Source organism: Myodes glareolus, chromosome 16 (genome assembly GCF_982192425.1).
Source record: "Myodes glareolus chromosome 16, mMyoGla1.1, whole genome shotgun sequence".
NCBI classification, from domain to species: Eukaryota; Metazoa; Chordata; class Mammalia; order Rodentia; family Cricetidae; genus Myodes; species Myodes glareolus.
The window spans coordinates 30,017,473-30,044,863 of record NC_142041.1 but is presented as its reverse complement, the minus strand read 5'-3'; the positions used below and the strand labels follow the sequence as shown (position 1 = coordinate 30,044,863).

The 27,391-nt window shown below is 43.6% G+C and overlaps 2 protein-coding genes across 4 annotated transcripts in view; both read left to right on the top strand.

The window, feature by feature from the left end:
• Positions 1-51: 51 nt before the first annotated feature.
• LOC125391251 (uncharacterized) lies at positions 52-19,635 on the top strand. 2 transcript variants are annotated; one of them, XM_085677201.1, is made up of 6 exons: positions 52-130; positions 8,720-8,812; positions 11,161-11,337; positions 12,709-12,808; positions 16,272-16,402; positions 18,820-19,635. In XM_085677201.1, exons 3-6 carry the CDS (start codon positions 11,209-11,211, stop codon positions 19,111-19,113), a joined length of 654 nt encoding a protein of 217 aa, XP_085533327.1. In that variant the 5' UTR covers positions 52-130; positions 8,720-8,812; positions 11,161-11,208; the 3' UTR covers positions 19,114-19,635. The 2 variants fall into 2 exon arrangements, with proteins under 2 accessions (XP_085533327.1, XP_048276546.1); XM_048420589.3 differs by lacking the exon at positions 8,720-8,812 and having other exon boundaries at positions 63-130.
• A 1,054-nt stretch (positions 19,636-20,689) lies between these two features.
• Positions 20,690-27,391, top strand: part of Dcaf10 (DDB1 and CUL4 associated factor 10) — a 44,212-nt gene continuing 37,510 nt past the window's right edge. Inside the window, exon 1 of one of the 2 annotated variants that reach the window (XM_085677200.2) lies at positions 20,690-21,495. In XM_085677200.2, the coding sequence (XP_085533326.1) occupies positions 20,945-21,495 (551 nt within the window). In that variant the 5' untranslated portion in view covers positions 20,690-20,944. The remainder of the gene's footprint in view (positions 21,496-27,391) is intronic. The other variant, XM_048420079.3, reaches the window with a different exon arrangement.

Genomic DNA, 27,391 nt, shown 5'->3' with positions numbered 1-27,391 from the left:
CAAGGCCGGAAAAGGCGGGCCCTTGCAAGTCCCGCCCACCGGACATGCGCAGAAGGCCTCGAGCTGGGAAACCTGCGAAGTGTGCACCGCCATGTCTGTGCTTCGACTCCTCGGGGTCCTGCGGCAGCCGGTGAGTGTTAGCTCTCCCAAGTGCCGGGGGAGCCCGGATTGAAGCCACCTGACTCAAAACAGCGGCGCGAGGGACGGCCTAAAGTCGGGTGTGGTGACAGTCCCTTTAAATGGTGGCGTAAATAGCTGTGGCCATCGGGGACACTAGAAGATAGTGCAGGCCACGTAGGTGTCTCGTTCTCCATCTGGCACGTGTGACTTTCCCCTGAATTGTCTGAGTGGACTTGGCTAATTTTGTATTGAGAATTTCTAGTGGGGGCCATTTTGGTGTTCGAGTACCACAGACCTTCATTTCTGCTCAGCCTGCTGAGTATTACATCCAGAAAGGTTGGTCTCTTTCTCTCTCTCTCTCTCTCTCTCTCTCTCTCTCTCTCTCTCTCTCCCTCTCTCCCTCTCTCCCTCTCTCCTCTCTCCTCTCTCTCTTTCTCCCTCTCCTCTCTCTCTTTCTCTCTCTTTCTCCTCTCTCTCTCTCTCTTAAAACTTTTTGGTTTGTTTTTTTACATTGATTTGTATGGGGTGGAGGATGCACACTCGTGGATGTTGGAGGACTCCTTGCGGGGGCCATTTCTCTCCTACCACATTAATTCCATGGGTAGAACTCATTTTATCAATCCGGTGCGGTGGCCAAAGCCAAAGCTGGAATGATGGAACTTGTGATTGCTTTTCCTTTGCTTACTTATAATATCTGAAGTCAAAGGAACCACAGCGTCCCCCCTCTGATCCCCTAGGGGCCTCACCCATATCTATTAGAGTACCACAGAAAAGAATTTCAGGACAAGTCAGAGTGATATAAAGTAAGTTTATTTTATTAAGCAGAAAGAAAGGACTTGGAAAGAGTCAAGTGAGACTGTGAATGAGAATAGTATAATCGATTTGGGGTTGAAGCCACCTAATTTCTATCTTACTTAAGTTTAGATGTTAGAAAAAGTATGTGCTGGCATGTTCCTTTTTCTGTCTTCACAGAAGATACTTTTAAAGATATAGACTATAGATTGTGGCTGGAGAAGTATTGGGGATAAACATTAAACTACATTTACTTATACATAGGTCACAAGAGGTTTGACTTAAATAATTGTCCATTAGCAATCTTTTCATAGCTTTTTAAATTTTTAATGTGTATGTTTATGTCTGAACACATATGTGGGTGCAAGTACCCGTGGAGGCCAGAATGGGGCATCTGGATCCCTTGGAGCTTGAGTTACAGGAGATTGTAAACTGACCAGAGTGAGTTCTGGGAATCAAACTCAGGTCCTTAAGGACTGTAGCACTTTTTACCACAAAGCCATCCCTTCAGCCCATTAGCCATTGTTAACAATTTCACTTGTGAATGACTCTCAAACAGTAGAGTTTATTTTATAGGTGGTCAGGTCAGTTATGCTCACGATTCTTGGATGTCATCTGGAGAAAGGATATAACCAAGTGGATAGATAAGAGGCTTTCCTCTCTGACACCCCTTTATTTCCTCTCTATCCTGCCTTAATGAGATCAGGCTTTCCCTTCCCCACCCCCACATGTCTCTCTCCTCTCAGATACTATTGAATGAAAAAAAAGACGTTGAAAACAAAGGACTTGACAGCTCCTAGGTGTGGTGGAGGAGAAAGTTTACTATAGATGTGTGGGCGAACATACTCAGAGGCAGGGACATCTGGGAGACTCCAGAGCGGACAGGACCTGACTGAGCTGGACCGTGTAGGCAGAGGGGAAAGGGAAGGGGATGGGGGAAGGGAGCGGGGAACCAGGTGCTGTTGCCAGAAGGCCAAAGGTCCAAAGGGACTGGTAACCGAAATGTCTGGGTTATACAGGGAAGAGCTTTTGGGGAAGGGCAGCCAAGCTCCTCGGCTGGACAGTTCAGGGTAGAGGGCAGGGTATGCCTCATACCCTGAAACAGATAGGGACTGAGGGATGCTGGGAGAACCTGGCAGCCAGGTCCAGCTTTGATATGTTAAATAGACCCAGCTGTTTGTCCTGGGTTTGAGACATAATAACTGTGTGAAGATTTGTTCTGAGCAGGTTATTTGAGTAAGGCAGACAAGCTGAACCCTGGTCTCTGTCTTTGGAGAATTCATTGACTCCATGGGAAGATGCTTAACATTTTATTGTCAGTAGTAACCTGATAAAGGGATCCTCTGAGTTTCCTTTCCTAGTACAGGGAGGAAGTGGGTAGGGCAAGATATGTGTCCTACAAGAGGTAACTTTTAAAATGGATCTTTAATGTTTTTAGTTTACTGGTTTCTAAAAATTAAAAATGAAGTCCACAACAACAGCCTAAAAAGCTCATAAAGGTATTATTATTATTAATATCTTTATTTCAAGTACAAGGTTTAATCTGTAATTGCCCACAATTATCACATCACAAAAGAGATTAGTTGCTGTGTAGGTGGAATTTTCTGTGTCCCAGCAGTTGCTCCCAAGTAACCACACAGAAGCTTCTTATTATAAATGCTTGGCCTACATAGCTCAGGCTTATTACTAGCTCTTACAACTTAAATTAATCCATTTGTATTAATCTAGGCAATACTCCTGACTTTTACTTCTCTTGTGTGTCCTGCTTCCTTTCCATCTGGCTGGTCACTCCTCTTGACTCCACCCTTCTTTCCAGAATTCTCTCTGCCCTGAAAATTCTGCCTAGCTATTGGCCAATCAGCTCTTATTAACAATGAGAATAATATATCTTCACAGTGTACAGGATTATTCCACAAGATTGCTACACTGATTTTTTAATCACAAAAAACATAACTTCTCAAATATAAGGCTTAGAGAAACATTAAATGTGTTTGCAATTCCATAAAATATCATATGGCTTCTCCATTTTCATCCCCCAAATCTGAACTTATGTTATCAGCTATTAATAGATTCTCTTTGAAGTGGCATTAAAGTTGGGTCCTCATGTACTACAATATAGAACTAATATTAAATACCCCAATTACATTATTTTTCTGGTTTCTAACGGATTTGCCATTTGCATTTGTTTCTTCCTTTGACCGGGCTGGCTTCAAACTCAGAGATCCATCTGCCTCTGCCTCATGTGTCCTGGGATTCAAGGCATGGGACACCACCACAGGCTTGCCATTTGCATTTCTAAAACAAGGATGTATCTTTCTAGTTTATATTCTCATTTTATAACAGAAGCATGTGTGACACATGCCACCCATTTGTGTCCTTTTGTTAGGAAAAAGCTGAGCTTCAAAGAGGATAACAACAAGTAGCAAGACTCTCAATCACACATGAAATGACCCACAGGCTCATATATTTGCGTGGACTTTTGGTATACTAAGCTTATTGTCATAATAGCAAAGGAAAACGTTTTAAATGTCTAGATCTATTTTATCAGAGCACTTGGTGCAGGTGACTTTGGAACAGAGGCAGCACAGTTATAAATAATAGTGTAAAGCCTCACAGGATTATCAGTAACAGCAATGAAAGCTAGGCCTATATGATTTCCTTGATGAAAAATACCAAACATGAAGAATTAGTACACAACTCAGTGGATACATGTATGCCATTTGACAAATTCCAAGGAAGTCTGTTCTTGGTGTTCTGTTTAACATTAGAATAGAAATTCTGCCAAGGGCAATTTTGTAAGAAAAGGTAATAAAAATTATCAGTAGATGCAAAGATACATGTATTATGTAGGTGACAAGATCTAGCATATAGAAAATCCTAAGTATTTCATAAAATAAAGCATAACAAGTTCAATGAGGGGGCAAGATGCAAGAACAATATAAGGAAACCAATTGCATCTTTGTACACTTGAAGAAACATACCAACATAGTGATTTCGAAGTGAGCCTGGGCTATATGAGGCCTTGTCTAGAAAGAAAGGAAAGAAATGAACCATAAGTGAGTTTGGAAATGACTCCAGGGAAAGCAGCATCAAAGGGAATGAAATGTGGAAGAGCAAATGAAACAGAACAAGCTGCCAGCTGAGCTGTTCCAGCCAAGATGCAGAGCCCACGGGGCGCATTGTGGCTGCCATGGAGCCACCAGCTGCCAGGGTTTCCCTTCCATGAGGTCGATGGACTGCATCCTCTCAAACACTGAGTGAAGCTAAAGTGAACTTTTTACCCCTTAAACCTGTAAATGCTAGTGTAAACTGGAGAATCTGTTTTCTAGATGGCTGAAAGGCATTGACATCTAATGGTTTGATCTAGCGCTTAAGAGGCAGTGGCAGACTTAGGAGTTCAAAGCTGAGGAACCTATAAAACATCAAAATCCTCACTGGTTTCACTGCAGAAACTGAGAAATTACTTTTCAAATTAATGAGAAAATTGAAAGAACCCAGAATAGCAATTCAACCATGAAGAACACCAGTGAAGGTGGAGGAGTCGTGCTTCAGAGGACCTGGCTAATGAAGACCAGGGAGCGCAGCAGAGTGACAAGACATGGATTATTGGAGCATGTTGGGGGAGGCTGTTCGTTTGTTCCCGGCAGCTCACTCAGTCACTCAGAAACTATATTATTTGCAGTACTGTTTGACCAATAGCTTAAGCATATTTCTAGCTAGCTCTTACATCTTCAATTAACCCATTTCTATCAATCTGTGCATTGCTATGTTGCTGTGGCTTACCGGCAAGGTTCTGGCATGTCTGTCTCCTGCGGGTGGCTGCATGGTTTCTCACTAACTCTGCCTACTTTCTCCCAGCATTAAGTTTAGTTTTCCCGCCTGACTCAATTCTGATCTATCACAGGCTAAAGCAGCTTCTTGATTCATTAACTAAAAAAAGCAACACATATACAGAACTTCCCACACCATCACATGGTCTGAAACATTTGGGGTCGATGCCTGCCACCCACTTCAGGTCTGGATGCTTTTGTGGCCACTGGGGGTCAGGAGGAAAGTAGCTGAGACCATGCCATGGCCCTGCCGGGGCAGGCAACAGAATCAGGTCTGGTCTGCCAGGAATTGGCAGGCAGGAGAGCATGACGGATTCCCACTGCCATACACAGAGATATTTCCAGGCCACACAGTGTGCTGCGTGGCAGATTTAGCTATTACTCAGATAAAAGGGTTTATGTGCTGCATGCTCCTTCTCAGAGTTAAAGTAAGTGCAGCTCCTACCTGGTGGTCCCAGAGCTAGTAGTAATGGTACCTCTGCCATAATGAAAGGCAAAGAGAGACAGAGACAGCATCCAGAGCCGCTGCATGAGCAGACCAATTTGCAAGAAAGAAATGTAGCCCGGTGGTGGAGGTGGTGGCTCAGCCTTTAATTCCAGTACTCGGTAGGCAGAAGCAGGTTCTAGGCCAGCCTGGTCTACAGAGTGAGTCCCAGGACAGCAAGGGCTACACAGAGAAACCCTGTTTCAAAGAACAACAGAGAGAGAGAGAGAGAGAGAAATGGAGAATCTGAGAAAGCCAGTATCATGTATAATCATAACATTCAGAAATTGAGGCAGGAGGATTGTGAGTTTGAAATCAGCCTGGGCTACATAGACCATGTATCAAGAAAACTAAAGAAGCCCTTATGCCTCATGCTTAGGATTGACTTGTTTGTTTGTTTGTTTGTTTTTTGTTTGAGATAAGGTCTTGCTGTGTAGCCCTGTATTGCCTGAAACTTACTATGTCGATCAGGTGGCTTCAAACTCTGAGATCCTCCTGGGTGCTAGGTTAATGATGTGTACAACCACACCTGACCTGAAGTCCAGCTGATTTTTAACAAAGATGCCAAAACAATTCAGTAGAGAAAAAAATGATATATTCTAGCAAATGTTAGGACACCTGACAGATGCAAATGAATGAAACTGACCCCTGGTTTCAAAAGACATACAAAAACTCTCAGTAGATCAAAGACCTTAATGTCAGAACTAAATTAAAAACTCTTAATAGACATAATAATAATCTGAGGGTAGATAATCTGACAGTAGATTCCCAGATAGGAAATCATCACAACCACAGTCACTCAAGGGGAAAAAGTTGGCTTTGTCACAGTTAACACAGAAAGCATGCGGAATAGGAGAAAATATGATGTCATGAAATAAAAATGTCATGATGAAACCCATTATTTCACATACATAATGCATATTAATAAAAATGTTAAATCAGCCAGGCATTGTTGGTGCATGCCTTTAATCCTAGCACTGGGGAGGCAGAGGCAGGCGGATCTCTGTGTGTTTGAGGCCAGCCTGGTCTACAGAGCAAGTTTCAGGACAGCCAGGGCTACACAAGGAGAAATCCTATCTTGGAAAAAAAAAAAGAAACAGAAAACAAAATCAAAACAATAATATTAAATTATCTTAAAGTTTACATTTCAAACTGCTTCTTAAAGTTTACATTTCAATAAAAAGACAATTTTCCCAATTTGAAAGTGGGCAAGTTTGTCATAGCCAGAACCTGGAAACAACCTAAATGCCCTTCGATCGAAGAATGATAAGAAGAACATACATTTACACAATGGAGTACTACACAGTAAAAAAAAAACAAACAACAAAAAAAAAACGACAGCTTGAATTTTGCAGGTAAATGGATGGAGCTAGAAAACATTATTTTGAGTGAGGTAACTCAGACACAGAAAGACAATTATCACATGTACTCACTCATAGGTGGTTTCTAAACATAAAGCAAAGAAAGCCAGCCTACAAACCACAATCCCAGAGACCTTAGACAACAATACAGACACTAAGAGACACTTACATAGATCTAATCTACATGGGAAGTAGAAAAAGACAAGATCTCCTGAGTAAATTGGGAGCATGGGGACATTGGGAGAGGGTTGAAGGGGAGGAGAGAGGCAGGGAAGGGAGCAGAGAAAAGTGTAGAGCTCAATAAATATCATATATATATAAAGAAAAAGTGGGCAAGAAGACTTGATTGATGGCCTAGGTGAAGATGGTGCTTGCTGTCAAGCCTGATGACAATTCCATCACCAGGCCCCATGTTGTGGAAGAATAGTTGTCCTCTGTCCTCCACGTGTGCGCTATGGTATTCCCACATCCTAGCCCTGATAAATAAACTAGTGTAGGACTGCAAAGATGGCTCAGCAGTTAAGAATATGTACTGCTTTTGCAGAGGACCAGGGTTTAGATCCTAGCACCTATGTCTAGTGGCTCACAACTGCCTGTAACTCCAGCATGCTCTTCTGACCTCCATGGGCATGCACACACATCCCTCCCAAGTGCTGGGATTAAAGGTGTGCACTGCCAGCACCCATATAAGGGTTTTTGACTTTATATGAAGACTATGTGATAGGAATGCTTTACTCCTGAGTGCATTTTATTGCATCTTAGAAGTCTCCATAGTTGAAAGAACAGGTTTTTGGTTTTTAAGTCTGATTCTTGTAACTGCATGAGCCCTTTTCAGGTGTTATTAAACCCAGTGCTGATTTCATATGAAAATGGAAGCTGATTAAGTCATTCAAAGCCTTCAAGAGACCTCTGCAGCAGGATCCAGGGACTCCACCAAGAAAAGACCCAGCTGCTCCTGGTTCTCCTGTCTGCATCTCTCCCTCCCTGAACCTTTCTTCTTCCCTCTACGCTGTCTTCTCTTCCTCACAGTCCCTCTTTTCCTTTGTGTGCTCCTGGCCTGTCCTGACTCTAGTCGACTTGCTATATATACCTCAGGACTTTTAACCCTGACATCACTGCCAACCGCCTCAGCTTCTGACTGCCCAGCGAAACCTCCCAGGTGTATGAGTTATAACGATAGAGCTTTGGGGCCTGTGGCTGTTTACCCCATCCTGGCTACTGGGTAGCAGAGCTGACTGACATCTACAAGCCCTCACAGCCCAGGACTCCATTTTCAGTAGGTACAGGTGATGATAGAAATGTGCATGTCAGCAGTAGGCAGCGACGGAAGCTGGGGCCCATGAAGAGCTTCTCCACAGAAGTAGAACTGACAGAAGACTATAGTTGACTATGGCATCATTTCATGATGGGCCCAGGATCCTTTTCAGGATAGGTATGACATCTGAGGCTTGCTCATATGAGTATAGAATTCCCACTGTCTATGGTTTGTAAACTTACTGGAGAACCAGAGGTGAATTTAGTTCAAGGCTAAAAGCTGAGAACCTAAGATGGGGGCAGTGAGAAATAGCAGCTTCAATGCCTCAGGGCAGGAGATGTTCCAGTATAAGAAGAGAGCTTGAGCCAGGCATGGAGGTGGGTGGATCGCTGAGAGTTTGAGGCCAATATGGTCTACGAAGCAAGTTCCAGGACAGCCAAGACTATTAACACAGAGAAACCCTATCTCCAAAAAAAAAAAAAAAAAAAAAAAAAAAAAAAAAAACCCGAAAAAATTTTAGAAAGAAGGAAGGAAGGAAGAAAAAGAAAGCTTGAATTTGTCCTTCTGTAGCCTTTTTTCTGTTGGGTCTTTGTCAAATAGGATTCCTCCAACAAGAATAGAGGTGTATCGCCCTTACTCTGCCTACCTGTTCAGATAGTCTCTTCTAAGACACTGACAGATGTTAACAGCTATAGTGGTTTGAATGAAATGTCCCCAGAGTCTCAGGCATTTGAACACGTGGTCCCCAGTTGGTGGTGCTGTGTATGGAAGCTTAGCCAGTGCGGCCCTATTGGAGAAGGTATATCACCAAGGATAGGCTTTGAGATAAAAAAAGCCCCACCTACAACTAGTTTGTTCTTCCTGTTTGCGGTACAAGAGTCAAGATATGAGCTCTCAGCTCTGCTCCAGCTGCCATGCCTGCCTCTGCTTCACCATCATGGAGTCTAACCCTCTGGAGCCATAAACCCAAGTAAGTTCTTGCTCCTCTAAGTCACCGTGGTCCTAGTATTTCAGCACAGCAACAGAAAAGTAACTAAAACAGAAGTCACCTGAGATCACTTCCTTCAGTCACACTGACACATTAATGTAGCCATCACAAGAAGGTAAAGGTGGGGTCTTGGTTGCTGTTCTGCTGCTGTGAAGAGGCACTATACCATGACCAAGGCAGCTCTGAGAAGGCATGTGATGGGAGGCGTGTTTACAGCTTCTGAGGTTTAGTGCAGTTTCATCATGGCAGAGAGCACAGTGGCACACATGGTGCTGGAGCGATGGCTGAGAGCTGCATCATGATCTGTAGGCAGAGAGTGAGACTGGGCTTGGCATGGGCTTTTGAAACCTTAATGCTCACCCCAGGGATTTCCAACAAAGTCACACCTCCTAATCATTTGTTTTGTTTTGTGACTGAGTTTGTCTGCATAGCTCTGGCTGTCTAGGAACTCTCTTTGTAGACTAGGCTGGCCTTGAATTCAAAGATGCCTGATTTGGACACAGTGGGTAGACAGCAGGGACAGAGTCTGACCCAGGCAGCCTGATTCAGACAGCCCTATACTACATTTTCGCAGCTTCTGCTTGCCTGAACAGAGCTTTCTAAAAAAAGTATCATCATGACTTTCTGTGACTTTCATAGAACTTCCTTTGGTAAAAGAAATGAATGAGCTGTACATTCGAATTTTTGTTTGCCTTCCTCTTTGCTGTTACTAACATTCTGTTGTTTTTTATTGTTGCCTTTTGTTGGTTATCTTTAAATTTTTTAACTTATTTTTTAATCTTGATTTAGCATAAATTCTTTTTTTGAAAGTAATTTTATTAAATTATAAAAGTTTCCATTTCCGCCCCTCCCCCAACACCCTCCCACTCCCCCCACTCCCTCTCCTCCTCCCTCTCCATCCCTAAGAGCAGTCAGGGTTTCCTGCCCTGTGGGAAGTTCAAGTTTCTCCCCCCTCCCTCCAGGTCCAGGAAGGTGAGTGTCCATAAATTCTTTTTTTTTTTTCTGCTCCTCCCCTCCTCCATAAATTCTTAATAATAAAAACTCAAAGAAGCAGAGTGGCCAGCCACTAGAGTTCTTACCTCTACCAGTGCTAAGATCAAAGGGGTGATCCTGTCCTCAGACTGCTCCTCAGACTGCTGCCTCAGACTGCACTGAGCTCCTGTTTCCTTCTACCTTATATTTCTCTCTCCACCCAGCTATATCACTCCTGTCTCCACTTCCCTAGTGCTGGGATTACAGGTATAAAATCCCAAATGCTAGGATCACCTTTGTGTGAGCTCTGTTTCTCTTTTAGACAGGTTCAGTGGCCCAGGGTGGCCTTGAACCCACAGAGATCCGTCTGCCTCTGTCTCCCAAGTCCTAGGATTAAAGGTGTGCACCACCACTGCCTGGCCTCTAGTGGCTTAGCTCTGCACTTAGAACTTGAGGTAAGCTTTATTTGTTAAAACACCAACAAAAGATCACCAATAAAAGATTTTTGTTTTATGTGTCTAGGTGTTTTGTCTGAATGTATGTTTGTGCACTACATGTGAATAATGTCCATGGAGGCCAGAAGAGGGTGTCAGATCTCCTGGAACTGGAGTTACAGATGATTGTAAACCACCTTACGGGTGGCAGGAATCAAACCTGGGTTAAGAGCAGCCAGTGCTCTTAAGCACTCAGTCATCTCTCCAGCCCCTGCTGAATAAGTTTTTTAAGGACAGGACTATATAGTGAGAAGAATATAGACTCTAGAATCTGACAGTTCTGGATTTGAATACAGATGCAAACAGTTATCTCTGTGTGATCACTGTACCCATTCTGATCATTAATCTTTATATTGGTAAGATAAAAGATTTTTAAGAATGCTAAAAAGTGCATGTGAAATCCTGATGCTTGGTTGGTAGTGAGTACTGTTCTGAGAGTTATCCTGGCAACCACTTAAAACACTTCCATTTCCTTACTGCTTTGGATGGTCCCTCACATGGACTTTCCTTTTTTGATTTTCTCTTATCTCCCACCTAGTACCTTGTAAAATGCTAACCCAGGACCTTGTAGATGCTAAATAGAAACTTTATCCCCTGTCCAAGCCCTGAAGTGGGCTTGCAAGTATCAATTCCATGAGACCATATTCCCTCTACCCATCAAACAATCCTGATTAATTGAGCACTGTTGCATGTTGGGCCCAGAATCCTTGTTACAGTCCTCAAGGCAGTGACTTCTAAGCAGTGGGAAGTGACACAGGAGCTGGAACTGTGTGTTCTCTCTCCTTTAGGACCAGATACAGAGTGGCTGGCTGGGAAGGAAATTCCTTTAGTAGCTCATCTGAACTTGTCTTTATTTTCTTTTAGTCTCTTCTTCACCTTTTGACAAGTAAAGTTGGGGAAAAGTTGCCTGTGATGACCCTGAATTCTTACCCTTTTGAAGATGAGAAAGAAAATTCCAAACCCATTGGTCGTTACCCTATTCCCTATAAGAAGGACCTGCCTTTTGACATCGTAGAGCTCATGGAGGAGATGGAAAGAAAGGTGAGGAGCACCTTGCTGCAGGGGTCAGTTCCTGTGGGGAGACCTGTATAGGCCTCTGTGATTGCCAGTACCGCTTGCCACAGTCTGCTTAAGCTCACCCCGTGGGTGGACCCTTCCTGGGTCCAGGTACCTTAGACCATATGTTCTTCCTCTTGGCCTCTGCGTCTTTCCTATGTCCCTTAGTCCTCTGCTCACTGTGACTGAGGTGCACTCTGTAGTTCTGTATAGCACTATAGTGTAGTCCAGATATAACCAATATATCTCAGTGAGGATATATGCTAACTGCTTAAGGGATAGGTATCTTGCTTTTTTCTCTAAAATCAAGCAGAAAAGTGAAACAACAATCTGATTCTATTACACAAAGTTAGCCATTATTAATATGTTGATCTTTTCTACTCCCCTATTTTCTTTGTAAAAATATCCATGTAAATTTCTATAATGAAATTGTTATCTTGAATATGTTTCTAGGTCAAAAACATTCTTTTTTGTTGTTTGTTTTAGAGACAATGTTTCTCTGTGTGAAACAGTCCTGGCTGTCCTGGAACTCACTCTGTAGACTGGAATGGCCTCGAACTCACAGAGATCTGCACGCCTCTGCTTCCCAGTGCTGGGTTTAAAGGCGTGTGCCACTGTTGCCCAGCACATCATTTTCAGTGGTGCCTTTTATGAGGCCAGTTGTATTAAGATGCTGTATTCATTGCAGCAATCTTGTATGTGTATATGTTTATCCATATAGCTCTTTGTACATCCATGAATTGCTCTTTGATTGTAGTTTAATTTTTATTCCACTTTAAATAATTTGTTTTTCCATTTGTAGAGTAACATTGTAAAATCCACAGTATCAAATCAACTGTATTGTTTAACTAATTCTTTAACAATTTTGTGAAAGCATATTTTAATAAAGTTGAATCAAAATAATGTATCTCTATATATCCATGTGATATCTTCTTTATAAATCAATAATAATTCCACAATCTGATTTTTTTCTTTAAGACTTTTGACTATAATATCCAAGGTAGATTCAGCGCTTTAACATTCTATGGAAACAGGAATAGCAGTATATACATGGCAAGAGTCTGGCAGCTCTGTAGCATCTGTGTGGTGAGCTCTGGTAGTAGTTTTTAGTAGCTGGGAATTTACTAGACCTAAATGATAGGGTGTATCATTTGATCTAGGTGTTCCAATCTCTATTTCAGGATGTTAATTACCAAAATTATCGTATGCACTTTAGAAGTAACAGTTATATGCTGAAAGGTGAAGGGATGCATAGGAGAGGCCTTCCCAAGATTGTATTTAACACAGGCGTACCTCGTTACTTATTCTGATCCTAGTTTTCATTTTGTGTGACTCTGTCTTTTTCCTTTCCTGCAGACAGGATTTTTACCAAATGTATTTAAAGTGTTGTCTTACCGGCCTTTGGAATTTAGAGCTTTCTTTGCTTACTACAATGCCATCTATAATAAAGAAACAGGTAAATGAAAAGACATACTAACACCTTCTTAGATAAAGCCCATATGCTGGGCTCCTGCCTCTAGCATTTCTAGAGTCCTAGGTTACTACATCAGGAAGCAGCTCAACTTCTGTGATATCTCTGGATTCTTGTTTTATTAGTAGTGGTGGCAGGGGAAGGAGGGAGGGATGAGAGAGAGAGAATGAGAATGGATATATGTGCCTGATTATATAGTCTTAGCTGGACCAGGACTCATTATGTAGCCTAGGCTGGTCCTGAATCCACAGCATTCCAGCCACCTCAGTTTGCCAAATGCTGGGTTTACAATCATATAGCACCACATCCAGTGGCAGCTCTAGACTTTGAAGCTAATGTCTGAATGCAGCTTTATGACTATAGTTATAGTACTTAAATTAAGTAATAATAATATTTCTTTTTTTTCTTGTTTTTTCAAGACAGGGTTTCTCTGTGTAACATTCCTAGCTATCCCGGAATAATAATCTTTCTTATTTAGGACATAAAAGTCATCTGTGGTTCTTTTTAGCCCCTGAATAAAGTCATGAAATCAAAGCCTTATTTCTTAGGATTCAGTTTGGGTTGCACTACCCAGAGTGAAAATATACAGTAGTTTTAATAAGATTTTCCCCCTTCTCTCTTATCTAATAGTTTCTATATGAGCTACTAAGGGTTGATAATAGTGTTTTCTTTCTTCTCTCTCTCTTTTTGTAGGGGGAGTGGTTCAAGACAGAGTTTTTCTGTGTAAACCTGGCTACACAGGAACTCACACTGTAGACCAGGCTGGCCTTGAACTCACAGAGATCCACCTGCCTCTGCCTCCTGAGTGCTGGGATTAAAGATGTGTACCACCACTGCCCAGCAATATACTGTTTACTTAATTTTAGAAACTGCCCTTGCCTACAGTCTTATGCTGGCTCATGAATGTTACTAACAAAAAGAAGTAGCAATGGTGGTCACTTGTCCCTTTCCCATAAGGTCAGGACATAGGAGTTGCACACATTACTTCCACTTAGATCTCATAGGCTGGATTTTGTCCATCACATTTAGCTACAAAGGAAGGCGCATGACCATGTGCTCAGCTGCACTAGAAGATCCTAATTACTAAAGAAAAAAGGGAGCAAAAGATATGGATTGGTTTTGTTTGTTTGTTAAGACAGGGTCTCACCAGGAGTCTTGGTCACTATGTAGAGCAGGCCGATCTTACGGAGCTCCCCATGCCTCTGTCTTCCTATTGCTATGATTAAACACATGCAGCACAGTGCCTGGCAAGTAGCCAGTGAGTAGCATGTTGGGAAATAGCCAGTCTGTCACAGTAGTTCTTCACAGCTTATTGCTAGCCTACCTTTGCCGCTTCATCTACAGCCCCTCCTTATGTTCTGTTTGAGTCAGCAGAGGCTACATTCCATTCTCACAATACAAGGTCTCATGATTTTTCTTCACTTTAACTACTCACTCTGCTATGCCCCAGGATGTCTCTTCACTTATTCGTGCCCTTGTGAACCAGCTCTTTCCTCCAAAATCCTCCTCATCTGCTTTCAATAACAAGGGACTGTTCCTCCTGTGACCTATTACAGTTGCCAGCTTCCCTTCCCAGTGCTGTGTAGGATTTGCCTCCATAGTGTTGGCAGCACATCTTTCTCCCACTGGGAGAAGACTGATGAGTATTCCAATAATGAATTTTGCTCAAAATAATCCAAGCAGACTTCTGCAGAGTATTGAAATGTCTCGCAGCCCTGCTTTCCTTCCTAGTGAACTGTTAAACACACAGCGCTGGTGTGAGGAGAGAAGGGGTAGCACTTATAAAGTCCCCAGAACTGGGCCAGTCATGAAGTCACTTCCGCTTCTACAGGCTTCACATGGGAGCAGGTTTGCTTAGCTTAGTAAGCTGTCTCTGGTCTTAAAACTGCTAGCTCTGCAACTTAGGAATTCCTTCAACACATCTGAGGTAGCTGCCGTATGTCTGTACTCCTTTGGGGTCAGAGTAGTTTTAAAAGTCAGAGAAATGCATGGGCTTTCACATATACTCTTTTTTTTTTTTGGAAAATGAATTTTTTTCATACAATATATTCTTATCATAGTTTCCCTTTCCTCATCTCCTTCCAGATCCTTCCAACTTTCCTACTCATCCAACTTCACACTTTCTCTCTCTTTAGAAAACGAACAGACAAATTAAAAACCAAAACAAACCAGAATGGGAGTAAAAGAACAGAAAAACAACAAGAGAAACACACACATATCATAAAAACACAAAATCAGAGCCATAATATACAAACAAAAGTAGTAAGGTTAAAAAAAAAAAAAAGCCCAAACACTGTATTATGAGATAAAAAAAAAAACCTCCAGGAAAACAATGGAGTTCATTTAGTGATGGACATCTCCTGCTGGGCTTTTTAAGTGTGGCTTATATATCCAGTGGGAATTCATTGAGGAAAACAGTTTTTTTCCTTTGCAAGTGATTGACAATTGGAGATAGCTTCTGGGTTAAGGACACGGCTCATGTTCACGTCCCCTGTCAGCACTGTTACCTTACCTGGTGCAGACCTGTAAGACCCTGTGCATGCTGCCATGGTCTCTGTGAGTTCATACGCCTATCAGTTCTGCTGTGTCTAAAAAGGCACTGTTTCCTGGGTCCCCTCTATCCCTACTGACTCTTATCTTTCTGTCGTCTCCTTTTCCATGTAGCTCCGTGAGCCCTGAGGGAAGGGGTTTGATGACTATATCCACTTAGGACTAGTATTTCAAAGTCTCTCACTCTCTGCATATTGTCCAGTTGTGGGTCTCTCTATTAGTTCCCATCTACTGCAAGAGGAAGCTTCTGTGACGATGGCTGCCTGAGACACTGATCTACAGGCACAGCAGACTGTCCATTAGGACTCATTTTATTGTACATTCCTTTAGCAGAACAATAGTATGTGGGTTTCCTCTTGGTCCATGCCCGACCTGGTCTCTGGTCCTTGGCTCCCTGAGCAGTGCCAGGCATGGTTCCATCTCACAGAATGGACCTTAAATCCTATCATAGCTGTTGGTCACTCCCACAACTTTGGTGCCACTACTGTACCTGAGCATTCTGCAGATAGCTCACCATTGTTGTCACCTTTCTCCTCTGGTAGTATGCAGAGTACCTTCTGGTACTATGAATACTGGATAGTAGTATCGAAAGCTTTAGCTAGACAACAGCACCATCTCTCCATGTTCTGTGAGACATATGGGTGCTGTCTTGAGCAGTAGGGCCTTACTAGCACTTTCACAAATACTCTTAAGAGGAGAAACAGGCAACAGAAGAACAAGGTGACTTTGGGAAGAGTCAAGTGACAGAAGATAACAAGAAACGAGAATGACTATGTAGGTGAGGGTCGGCAAGTAGTGTGCGGGCAGAGTTGTTGATAAACACACATAGGCCAGATGGGTTCTTTCTGAGCTGCTGTCTGGGCTCTCTAGACGGGTCTCCTTTCCTTTTCCTCTTCAGGTCGGCTCAGCAAAGCTGACAAGGAACTCATCATCGTAGTGACCAGCCTGGGTGACAAGTGCCTATACAGCGTTGTTGTCCACAGCGCCATGTACAGGGTCTACTCAAAGAACCCAGGACTCTCTGACCAGGTCGGTGCCTACCTCTTCTGTGACAGTGTTCGGGCCTCTCTGTGTCTGGAGAAAGGGCAGAGCCCATGTCCTTGTAAGATGTGGGGCATACACCTCAAGTTTTCCCACTCTCTGAGTCCCCACCACTAGTCCCTCCTGCTGTGTTCAGTATACATGTTATGTGGAGGTAGGGAGTACCTGAACCCCTAGGCTTTATCCAAAAGTACTGGTTACTTGGCCTATATTCTCTTTTCTCTAAGGGAGAGTTTCTTTAACTATTTTACACTCTCAGTTCAGAGGTTGCCCTCGGCATGGAGCATCCAACTGTAGGATGAGTCTTACTGCAAAGCTGTTCTTTGCTGCTATGCTGCACTGCTTTCATTTCCCAGTGCCAAACGGTACATTCACTGATTATTACAACAGGGGCCAAGTCAGAGTATTAGCTTTTCTTTTATTTATTTATTTTAGCTCTGGCCCCAGGCTTTGGGCCAATCTGCTTATCTTTCTGGAATGGGCTCTGTCCTCTCTTATCACCAAGATTGATTGTGAAGTTGGTCCTGTTTCCCCAGTAAGTGCCTTACTCTGCCCTTGGTTCATCTCAAATCAGGCTTTTGGCCTTCACAGGTCATCCTAATTATTCAGAAAATGGCTGAGGATAGAGACAGCCAATGAGGATTTGCCACAAAGCTTCGCTAGTTCTAATTTCGACAATGAAATCCCTTGGTTTTGGAGCTGGGGAACTAAAACATTTTCTCTGAATTATTCTCAAGTGGAGATTCATCAGTCTCTCTGGCCCTATGGTCTTCTCTCCTGACCTGGCCTGGGTGGAGGTTGTGTGACTAGCCTGCAGGTAACTTCCAGATCGGCCCCTTTGTCCTACATTGGGAGTTCACAGTGTAGCCTCTCAGGGAGCCTCCTGCCTCAGCATGAGCCACCATAGTTGAATAAGTAGAAACCATTAATGTCACAAATATTGTGTCTTGATTGGGCATCACTGGGGACAGCGGGGCAGCCTGTGAGCTCTACTGTTCTCATCTGGAAGGCAAGCTCTTCAGGTACAAGGTTTCTGGTTTTGACTCTGAGAGTTTTTAAGCTACAAATGTTTAGAGGAAAAGGGAGGATTTGTTTGGTTTTTTTCAAGAGACACTGTCTTGGTTTTTTTTTTTCTCCCAGACTTTTACTAAACTGAATTAATAATCCTCTTGTCTCAGCTTTGAATAGAATGGATTGTCACTGTGTCCGGTGTGTGTGTGGGGGGGGCTTTTTCTTTTTTAAAGTTATGGGTATGTGTGCAAGCCTACATGAGTTTATGTGCACTATACGCATGCAGGTATCCTTGGAGGCTAGCAGAGGGTATTGGATCCCCTGGAACTGGGGTTATTGCAAGTGTGAGCCAGTATGTGTGTGGAGGGCCGCAATCACATTCTCCATTGCTTCAAGGGACAAAGGTAGAGATTGACCTCTGTGACCTCAAGGTGTGGTGGTACACGCCTTTAGTCCCGATGCCTGGGAGGCAGAGGCAGATTGACCTCTGTGACCTCAAGGTGTGGTAGTACACGCCTCTGGTCCCAATGCCTGGGAGGCAGAGACAGGCAGATCTCTGTGAGTTCAAGGTGTTGTAGCACACGCCTTTAATCCCAGCGCACGTGCTTGGTAACTTACTACTGCTGCGTCCCTGCCTACTTCCGAGGCATCATCTGGGATAATGGGCAGCGGACCAATCCAAGAGTGACACGTCAGAAGCGAGGACTGTTTCCTTTATAAGGGCTGGGTTCCCCTCATTCTGGGTCTCTGCCATGTAAGCTTATGCTCTCCCTCTCAAGACGCATTAAAGCTTTTCTGCAGAAGGATCCTAAGTGTCCCGCGTCGTTCTTGCGGGCGAGACAGTAGCGCGGGATATATGTGGGTGCTGGACACTGAACCTGGGTCCTGGGAAAGAGTAGTAAATGCTCTTAACTATTGAGCCATTTTTCCAGCCTGAAAATAAAGAGGGTTTTGAAGCTAGAATAAACAAAAAGACTTTTAAGAATATTTATTTGGTGTGTGTGTGTGTGTGTGTGCGCGCGCGTGCGTGCTTTGCCTGCATGTATTTGTACCATATGTGTATGCCTGGTCTCAGAGGTCAGAAGAGGGTGTCAGATTCTCTGAAACTGGAGTTACAGATAGTTGTGAACTGAATCTAGCTCCTCTGCAAGAGAAGGCTATGGAGGCGTCTTTCTAGTCCTGCAAAAACACTTCTTGGTAGACATGGTTTTGAACTAGATTTCCAGTTTATATTCCATTAGGTTATAAACCAAGATATTTCTCGTTCTGGCCTAACTTTGCTCCCTTTATTCTAGAATAACCTTGAGGGATTTTCCCCATTGATTCCACTGCATTGTGAATTTTATTAGCTGTGTTGTACTGGACTAAGATTCTGATTGTGTGTTTCATTGCAGGTCTGTATAAACTGGAGAAAGTCTGACCTCTCTGCTCGAGAAAAAGCAATGATAGAGTTTGCACTTGCCGTTTCCCAAGCTGATGACATAACAGATGACCATTTCAAGAAGCTTGAAATGCATGGCTTCAGCAGAGAAGATGCCTGGGACATAGCTACCATCACAGCTTTCTACGCTATGGCCAACCGCCTTGTTCACTTTATCGACATCGTTCCTAACAAGGGATACTATTCACTGGGCAGAGACAAGGATACTAAACAGACAGAGAATGAACTCACTGCTCCGAAAGGATAAAAGCCTGACAGGAAAGGCCAGTATTTATCATTTCAGTTAGGCTGCATTAGAAGACACCCATTGGATAGCAATTAAAAATACAAAACATCTAGTTATTGGTTAGAGAAAAAAAAATTGTTCCCCACCTGCCTGATGAAGTCCTTGAGTGTTCAGGGACATGTGACACTTGAGACTTGGGGACACAGTTCAGAAAGTCTTTGTTGATTATTTGCTTCCACTGTGATCCAAAAGGACTCTAAGGCAAAGGAATTCCCATGATGCTTTAAATATGAGTAGACATCTAATTGAATTTTGGCTAAAGTTGAAAATCTTTTAGCTTTCCAAATGGTATTACCTAGAAATTGGTTGATATAGACTGATCTGACGTCGGCTCCTTATTAACATGGCTGTGCATATAGACTCTTAATGTAGGGCCCACAGGAACAGGTGCAGCTAAATTTAGTTCTGTTTCAGTGTCTTCTCAGTTTTTTTTACTGATGTTACAGAATCTTTTTTAATTATTAAATTTATTTTTTAAAACAATCTTTTCTCATTTTACATACCTATCCCAGTTCCCACTCCTGCCCCTCTTGATGTTATAGGATCTTAGACATGTGTAATATGCTCCTATTTTAGGTTTTAGTGAAAAAATATTTGGAATAAATGAGTACTCACATATTAAATACAAACATTTTAACAAGGTATTACTAAATTACTTATTCCCTGGGTTGCCACTTGTCTTGAATTTGTATTAGTGAACACTTGTTTTGTCTTCTCTACAGTACTAGGGGTTTAAAGTCGGGGTTTCACACAAGCTAGGCAAGCGCTCCACCACTGAACCATACCCTCCATGAACAGCTCTTAAATGGCTTTGGGACTTTGGTATGTTTTTCATGTTGAATCTCTGAACTGTGAAATCTGATTATCTGGAGCCAATACAAACTAAATTAAGACTTACTGATTTTCTGCAGACAGTTCAGCCATTGCCTGTCTAATTACCTCCCTGCAGACGTCTTCCAGGTCTACCTTCACAGGCTGGATCGTCCTCCAGGTTTACCATTACAGTACCAAATGTGAACTTCCTACAACGCTGCCCTTAACAAGACCTAGAAAATCTGTCAGTTCTTGTATCTGCCTTTTCTTTTCCCTCAAGCTCTCCTTTTTGAGAACTAAGGTTCCTTCCACGGAAAGCCCCCACTCCTTGTTAACGCTTTCCCCAAAAACAGGTTATTTGTACTCAGCTGCAGCAGAGAGAAAGGCCCTTCGTGCAGTGCTCAGCAGATCAGTATGAGAACGGAAGAGAAGGCAGATTTGGGCAGATATTTAAGTCACCGATACAGAGCCTAGGCACTGTACAGTCTAGTACTTTTCACGTGCGAATGTTCTTGAATCTTTAGACTTCTAGGCTGAGTAGGCAGTGCGCAAGAGATTTACTGTGTGACCTACATATAATACAGTAATGTACCTACCCCACCCCCACCCCGCCCAATCTCGTAAGGACAACAGTAGGTAATCCGACCCAGTCTCGTCGGACTGGTCAGGCACACAGCAAGTCGTGCTCCCTGTCAGCTATGGGCCGACTCGACTCAGCTGCTTGTAGCTGGTCCTGTGCGTCCGACCTTGCTCACAGAGGGCTAGTCGCTCCTGACCTCACAGTCCTCCTGGGCAGGGGCGCTCCCGACTCGGCGGTGTACCTGCTTTTCGGTCCCCGACGGAGGGCAGCCTAGCGGTGACGCGGGTTTCCCAGCCGGCGGATTTAGGACGCGGCACCCGGAAGTGGCGACTGGAGCGGGAGCGCTGAGTTGTCGGGCGGCGGGACAGCGGCCCGGAATAGGGGGCGGGGGTGTTGGTCATGTTTCCCTTCGGGCCCCACAGCCCGGGCGGGGACGGGGCGGCTGGAGCTGAGGAGCCGCCGCCTCTCGGAGGGCCGGCGGCAGCTTCCAGACCGCCCTCTCCAGCTCCGCGGCCGGCGCCTCCGCAGCGGGGAGCTGATGCGGCCCCTCCCCCGCCCGCAGCCCGGAGCCCTCGCCTCCCGGGCGGCCCCGCGCTGTCGTCCGCCGAGCGTGCGGGAGAGCTCGCGGCCCCCGGAGCTCTGGAGCTGTCGGCCGCTGCAGCGCAGGCCGAGCTGTCACCGTCGTCCTCGCCGCGCAGACGCTCGAGGCCAGACTGCAGGGCCGGCCACCGGAGCCGGCAGGGCCTCGGTGCGGGCCTGGGAGGCCCTGGCGCCCGACTGTTCGGGTGGCTGAGGGAGCGGAGCCTCGGCCGCGGGCTGTTCGTGGACCCGGCGCGGGACAACTTCCGCACGATGACGAATCTGTATGGTTCCATCCACCCCGCGGACTCCGTGTACCTCAGCACCCGCACCCACGGGGCTGTCTTCAACCTCGAGTATTCGCCCGACGGGTAAGTGCCTGCACCGCAGCTGCCTCTCTCCGCTCAGGTCGGCTTACGGCCGCCGGCCTTCGTGTCCCTGCTACATGCGGGAGCACGTTGTTTGTCACCTGTGAGCCTGGCCTTTTGAGGTAGGCAGGCCCAGTGCCGCCCTTGGGGGTCCTGGAGGCTCGTTGCTGGTCTGTCAGAGTCGCTCCACAAGGAGGAATGCCTGGTACACCGTAGGCACTCAGTAAATACACTTTAAATGCCCATCGTTCCGCTGTTATCCCCAGCTGGCCTTTCTCTGAGCTGAGCGTGTAAAGGGTTCAAGGTAGGAAGCCTCCAGAATCTTTAGACCTTGTGCCAAATCCTGCCATGAGCAGACAATCAAAAGCTCTAGAAAGATACTAAGACACTGCAGAAATACGGTGTTTGGGCCATTTGTAGGATAGACTACATCCTTGGGTTAAGGGTACCCAACTTTTTTTTTAACTGACGTTTGTTTACTCTTGGTTCACTTTCCGAGGTCTATTTAATACTTTATTTTGTGCGTGGACAAGTTCAACGCCAATAAGAGGAAAGACACTGTTCATGGTTTCACCTTAAGATGACATAATTAATAGCATTCTTAGCACATCGGGCCTCCGAGTTACTAGTCTCTGGTTAGTTAATGCGTTCCTTCACTCAATCCCTCATTAACCAGATGCTCCTGGAACACTTGATAGGTTGCAAATGCATGGATAACAGCAGTGAGTAAAACTAGCTAATGACACTCCTTTTATCGAGCCGAGGCTCTATTAGTTCAATTGGATATGAGATTCTGTAGGTGTCCATTGTACACCTACAAATTGAGATAAAGGCTTAAAGCCTGTTGAGCTAGGCTACCCTGAGAAAGTGACACCTGGATCAAATCAGAAAAAAAATTGCAGGAGCCACATGATTCAAGACTGGTGGGTAAAGAACAGAAGTATTTCATAGGAATGTGAACTTAATGCTGAAGGGCCATATTAGCATAGACTGTTAGGAAATAGAAAGAATGAAACAAAATTTTCAAGGAAGAAAGACCTCGAATATGCTGAGAAAGAAGCTTGGGAACACAGTTGGGAATTCATTGACGAGAATGTCTCCCTCTCTCTCTCTCTCTCTTTCTCTCTCTCTCTCTCTCTCTCTCTCTCTCTCTCTCTTTGAGACAAGGTTTCTCTGTAACTTTGGTGCCTGTCCTGAAACTAGCTCTTGTAGACCAGGCTGGCATCAAACTTACAGAGATCCACCTGCCTCTGCCTCCCGTGTGCTGGGATTAAAGGTGTGCGCCACCACTGCCAGGTAGAGAGTGCTTCTTTCTAATTATACCTGGTTCTAGAATCTCTGCAGTGTTTCCTTATAGTAGTTGGCTGGCGTTTTAACAGTGGGTACATACATGAATCTGGAAGAAAACTAATGAGAATAGAAACTTCAGCTGAAGCTTATTCATGGAACCTTCTTCCTTTATGCACTATTCTTAAAGCTTCCTCCTCTTCCCCAAATACTGTCTATGCCTCTCTGTTTTGTAGCTCAATTTTACCAGACTGAACTTTCAGGACTTAAGAAGTAATTATATTGATTCTCTGGAGGTAGAATTTTATATAGAAAATGGTGATCCTAGAATTACATATAAAAATTTTAACTCAAATGCCAAGGCTGCTAGAATGAGGGATATTACATATAGTTCTTATTTAACTGTGGCCTTCATTCTTCCAGAGAAATTTGTTTGTTTGTGTATTTATTTTGTTTCTCACAGTAATCTTGATTACCCTGATACTTAGCTATGTAGATCAAGCTGGCCTTGAAGTCACAGAGATTGCCCTCATTCTGCCTTCCAAGTGCTAGCATTAAAGGCATCACATATTCATACAGATTTTTGTGCATTCCATGACTTACATGTGGAGGCACACGTTTGGAGGTTGGAGGACAACCCATAGGAGTCATTCTTCCATTACATGGGTCCCAGGGACAGAACTCAGGTAGTCAGCCTTGTTGGTAAGTGCTTCTACCCACACAGCCATCTCACCAGTCCCAGAAACATTTTTAAAAAGTAATTATTCTGGTATTCAGGCCATGAAATGGTCAGCAAGTCAGGGTACTTGCTGTGCAAGCCTGTTGATCTGAGGTCTGATCCCTGGAACCCATGTGAAGGTAAAGGAGAGAACTGTTTCCACTAAGTTGTCTTCTGACATGCACATGCATCCATATGTCTCTCTCATACACACACGTACACACACAACAATCCATTATGTACATATGTGGCACACATACATACATATAGGCAAAACACACACATTAAATAAGTAAAACTTTAAAAAATAGGGTAGAGAGCAATAGAGGTAGCCTCTGGTCTACATACACACACATACACACACACAAGCTTACCACATATGCACAGACATAAAAAGGGAAGAAAAGAACAGAACAAAAAGAGCTGCTGATATTGTTCAGTGGTAAAGCACTTGCCTAGCATGTGAGTTTAATCTCAGTACCCTCCCACATGATGAAGTATAATAGATAAAAAGCACAAAGAATAGCTGAAAATAAACCCAAATGTTACTAAGTATAATAAATATAAATGTTCTAATGGAAAAACAAAAAAAGTTTCAGCCAGGAATCTGAGGGCAGGAGGACCAGTTGGACCCATTAGTTTAGACTATATCAAGACCCTATTTCAAAAGGTAGACATTACAAAGGGAAATAATTAAAATATATCCAATATTCTAAAACTGGTAAACTATATTAAAAGGAGAATAAAATTGACTTGAAGGCAGATAATTACTGAGGTGACTAAGTTATATCATAATGGTGAGAACTCAGCTCTGCCTGGAAGCTTGAATGGATATTTACATAAAGATTAAACAAGTATTAGATTTAAAATATAATCATTAGGCTGGAGAGATTGCTCAGAGGTTAAGAATACTGGCTGTTCTTCCAGAGGTCCTGAGTTCAGTTCTCAGCAACCACATGGTGGCTCACAACCATCTATAATGAGATCTGGTACTTAATATGGAAATGAAAACCTTTTTTATCTTATATATATGATACTCTATCTGCATGTACACCTGCATGCCAGAAGAAGGCATCAGATCCCATTATAGATGCCTATAAGCCATTATGTGGTTGCTGGGAATTGAACTCAGGACCTCTAGAAGAGCTGCCAATGCTCTTAACCACTGAGCCATCTCTCTAGCCCCTCCCCCCAAACTTTTACATATAAAAAACTTTATATATAAAAACACACACATATATACACATACATACACACACACACACACACACACACACACATATATACATATACACATATATGTGAGGGTTTTGAGATAGAGGTTTACTGTTTGACTGAGGCTAGCCCTGAACACTATTGTAGTCCAGGCTGGGCTTGGAATTGGGTTAAACCTCCTGCTTCAACTTTCTGAGTGCTGGAATTATAAGTATACACCACCACGCTCAGCTTCAAAATGTATTTAAATGAAAAAGTTAGTTGTAAGCAAATGTGCATGAGAAAACTTAGGGTAGGGGAGAAGATAAAAACCAAATCATGCATTTCTTCATCAGTTTCTATAAAATGTACTGAAAGGGAGCTGACTTTTACCTTACTAGGCTAATTAGATTAAATCAGACAAATAACTCTTTCCTTTGTGGTATTTTTGTTTTGCCTCATATTTCATACAAAGCCAACTTTTCATGAGCTGAGATAGTCCTCAGACACTTTGAGCACCTTGCAGCCCAGCTTTTGGAAGTCCTCAGCGTGGTTGCTAAAAGCAATGATCTCTGTAGGATGTACGAAAGAGAAGTCCTTCAGGTAGAAAAAGAGGACCACGTACTTCCCTCTCTGATCTGAAAGATTGACTTTCTTGAAGATGCCATCGACCACCACAGTGACTATGAAGTCAAGGGCCAGCTTTCTGATATATGTGTTTCGGGAGGCCATGACTACATGGGCAAGAGCTTTACTTGCGGACTACCAGACACGACCGAACACAGAGAACAGAGATCTCAGATGACAACTCTTATAAAATAAATAAAACATTTAGTTTGGTCTTGCTTAAGTTTCAGAGATTCAGTCCATTGTCATTATGGGAGGGAACATGGCAGCACTCAGGCATATACGAACGGTGGTCCCTCATAAACCTAGGGGAGAGGAGTGGAGGGACAAGAGACACAAGAATGACGGCAAGATGGTATTTCTGATCAAACCGCCGAGTTTATTATTCTCAGAAGCTGTTATATAGCAAACGGGCTAGAGGGGAGGGGGAGGTGTGTCAGGTCTGCTGGAATTCAGGCCTGGAGACCTCCCTAACTGATAGGTAAATACTGAGGGTCTGTGATTGTTGACTAACAAAGGAAAATGCTAATGTTCTCTGAAAGCCTGGTGCCTGCAGGTCTCACAAGGCTGATGTCCTAGGTCTGGAACTTGCCTACAAAGGTGAATATCTTACTTGTGAATTTAAGAAGGCTGTAAACAAAATGCAGATCTCAAAATACAGGTCTTTGCTTCCAGCAGGTCTGCCCTTTTTAAGTATTAGAATGAGGTGAGTTAAAGGTCATCTAGTAGATGAGCGGGCATTAACCAGTTGGGGGGTGGGAACAGAGGCCCAATCCTCCCACGTTTAATTGGTGGGGGAAAATTCTTTCCAACTTGGTGGAAGAATTTTCTTTTCAAAGGTACAGATGTCTTTTTTGGGAGGAGAGGGTCTAGGTTTTTATATCAATACCTCTGGACATCAACCTCTATGCAGTCATTCAAATTCCTCAGGAGACCCAGAGACAGAATGCATGGTCTTCTCCCTGCAGTTTGTCTAGCACCCCTTCTGCTGGTACCCATGTTTGTCGTGGACAGACACACATATCTCTGGGTTTTATGTGGCTCCAATAGGAGACTCGCTCTCAAGGGGCTTCTAGCCTTCGATCAGCCAGATCATGCCAGTGATAATGAACCTGAATGGGCTTAGATGCCACCTATTAGCAAATAAACTTAGTGAGCCTATGAAGGGCCCGCGGTTCAAAAGCCATCAATAATAAAAATCCTAAAATGGGTCCCAAAAGGGAAGGGTAAGAGGGTGGTGATACAGGGGAAACCATCCCTCCTCTTGCTCTCTTTGCTTTTTTCTACGCTCTAATCCTTTTCTGACCTTAGCAAAATTGTCTCTAACTATCCCAGTGTGATCAGTATAGAAACAACATTTTTCTTTTAGGGCAGCGCAAAGGGATCAATCTAAAATTTTTAACATATGCATTAAACCCAAACATTTTATAGGGTGTGTCAAACTCTTCTCAACATCTATAAGCAGTTACAAATATCATTAGGTCAATTCCAGTAACAGTACAATGACAGACACTGTTATCAAACACCAGTTCCAGTCTCTGAGCAACAGTCAAACCCCAAGTCTTTCCCCTTCTTAAGTGAAGAGGGGTTAATATTTTAATCAGAATGAGTTCTGTGTCTTAAAGATTAAAACAGTCAGATGTTTAGTCTGCATATTAGCTCCAAAGGAAACAGGATTCAAACTGCAGAAAATTGTAGTCGCCATGGTCAGGTCATCTCAGCAGGGCCTCTGTCTCTGGAAGCAGCTCAGCATTTGTGCTTCAGGGCAGGTGGGATTCCAGGGTGAGGAGAGCTGGATTCTGCTACCTGAAGCACATCTTGACAATTAGCTCAGCAGGGTCTCTTTGTGCGGACTCTCTGGAGGCAGAATGACACAGTGTAGAGTGTAGAGTGTAGAGTGGCTTAGCAGATCCTGCTCTCAGGCCCACCTCTCTGTGGGGACAGGGAAGACTGGATCAAAGATTCCTCTCCAACTCGTTTATTGAACTTCTTTATGGGGTGTTTGCAGCTACGACGTCATCAGGTCCAGCTTTATTTTCTTTCTGTGAAAAAAGTACAAACACATCCTTGACA

What these genes read in the sequence shown, in the direction of transcription:
- LOC125391251 (XM_048420589.3), top strand. Translation starts at nt 92, where the DNA reads ATGTCTGTGCTTCGACTCCTCGGGGTCCTGCGGCAGCCG. An exon ending in TGGAGGAGATGGAAAGAAAG is followed by an intron (nt 11,338 to 12,708) that starts GTGAGGAGCACC and finishes CCTTTCCTGCAG; the next exon opens with ACAGGATTTTTACCAAATGT. An exon ending in CATCTATAATAAAGAAACAG is followed by an intron (nt 12,809 to 16,271) that starts GTAAATGAAAAG and finishes TTTCCTCTTCAG; the next exon opens with GTCGGCTCAGCAAAGCTGAC.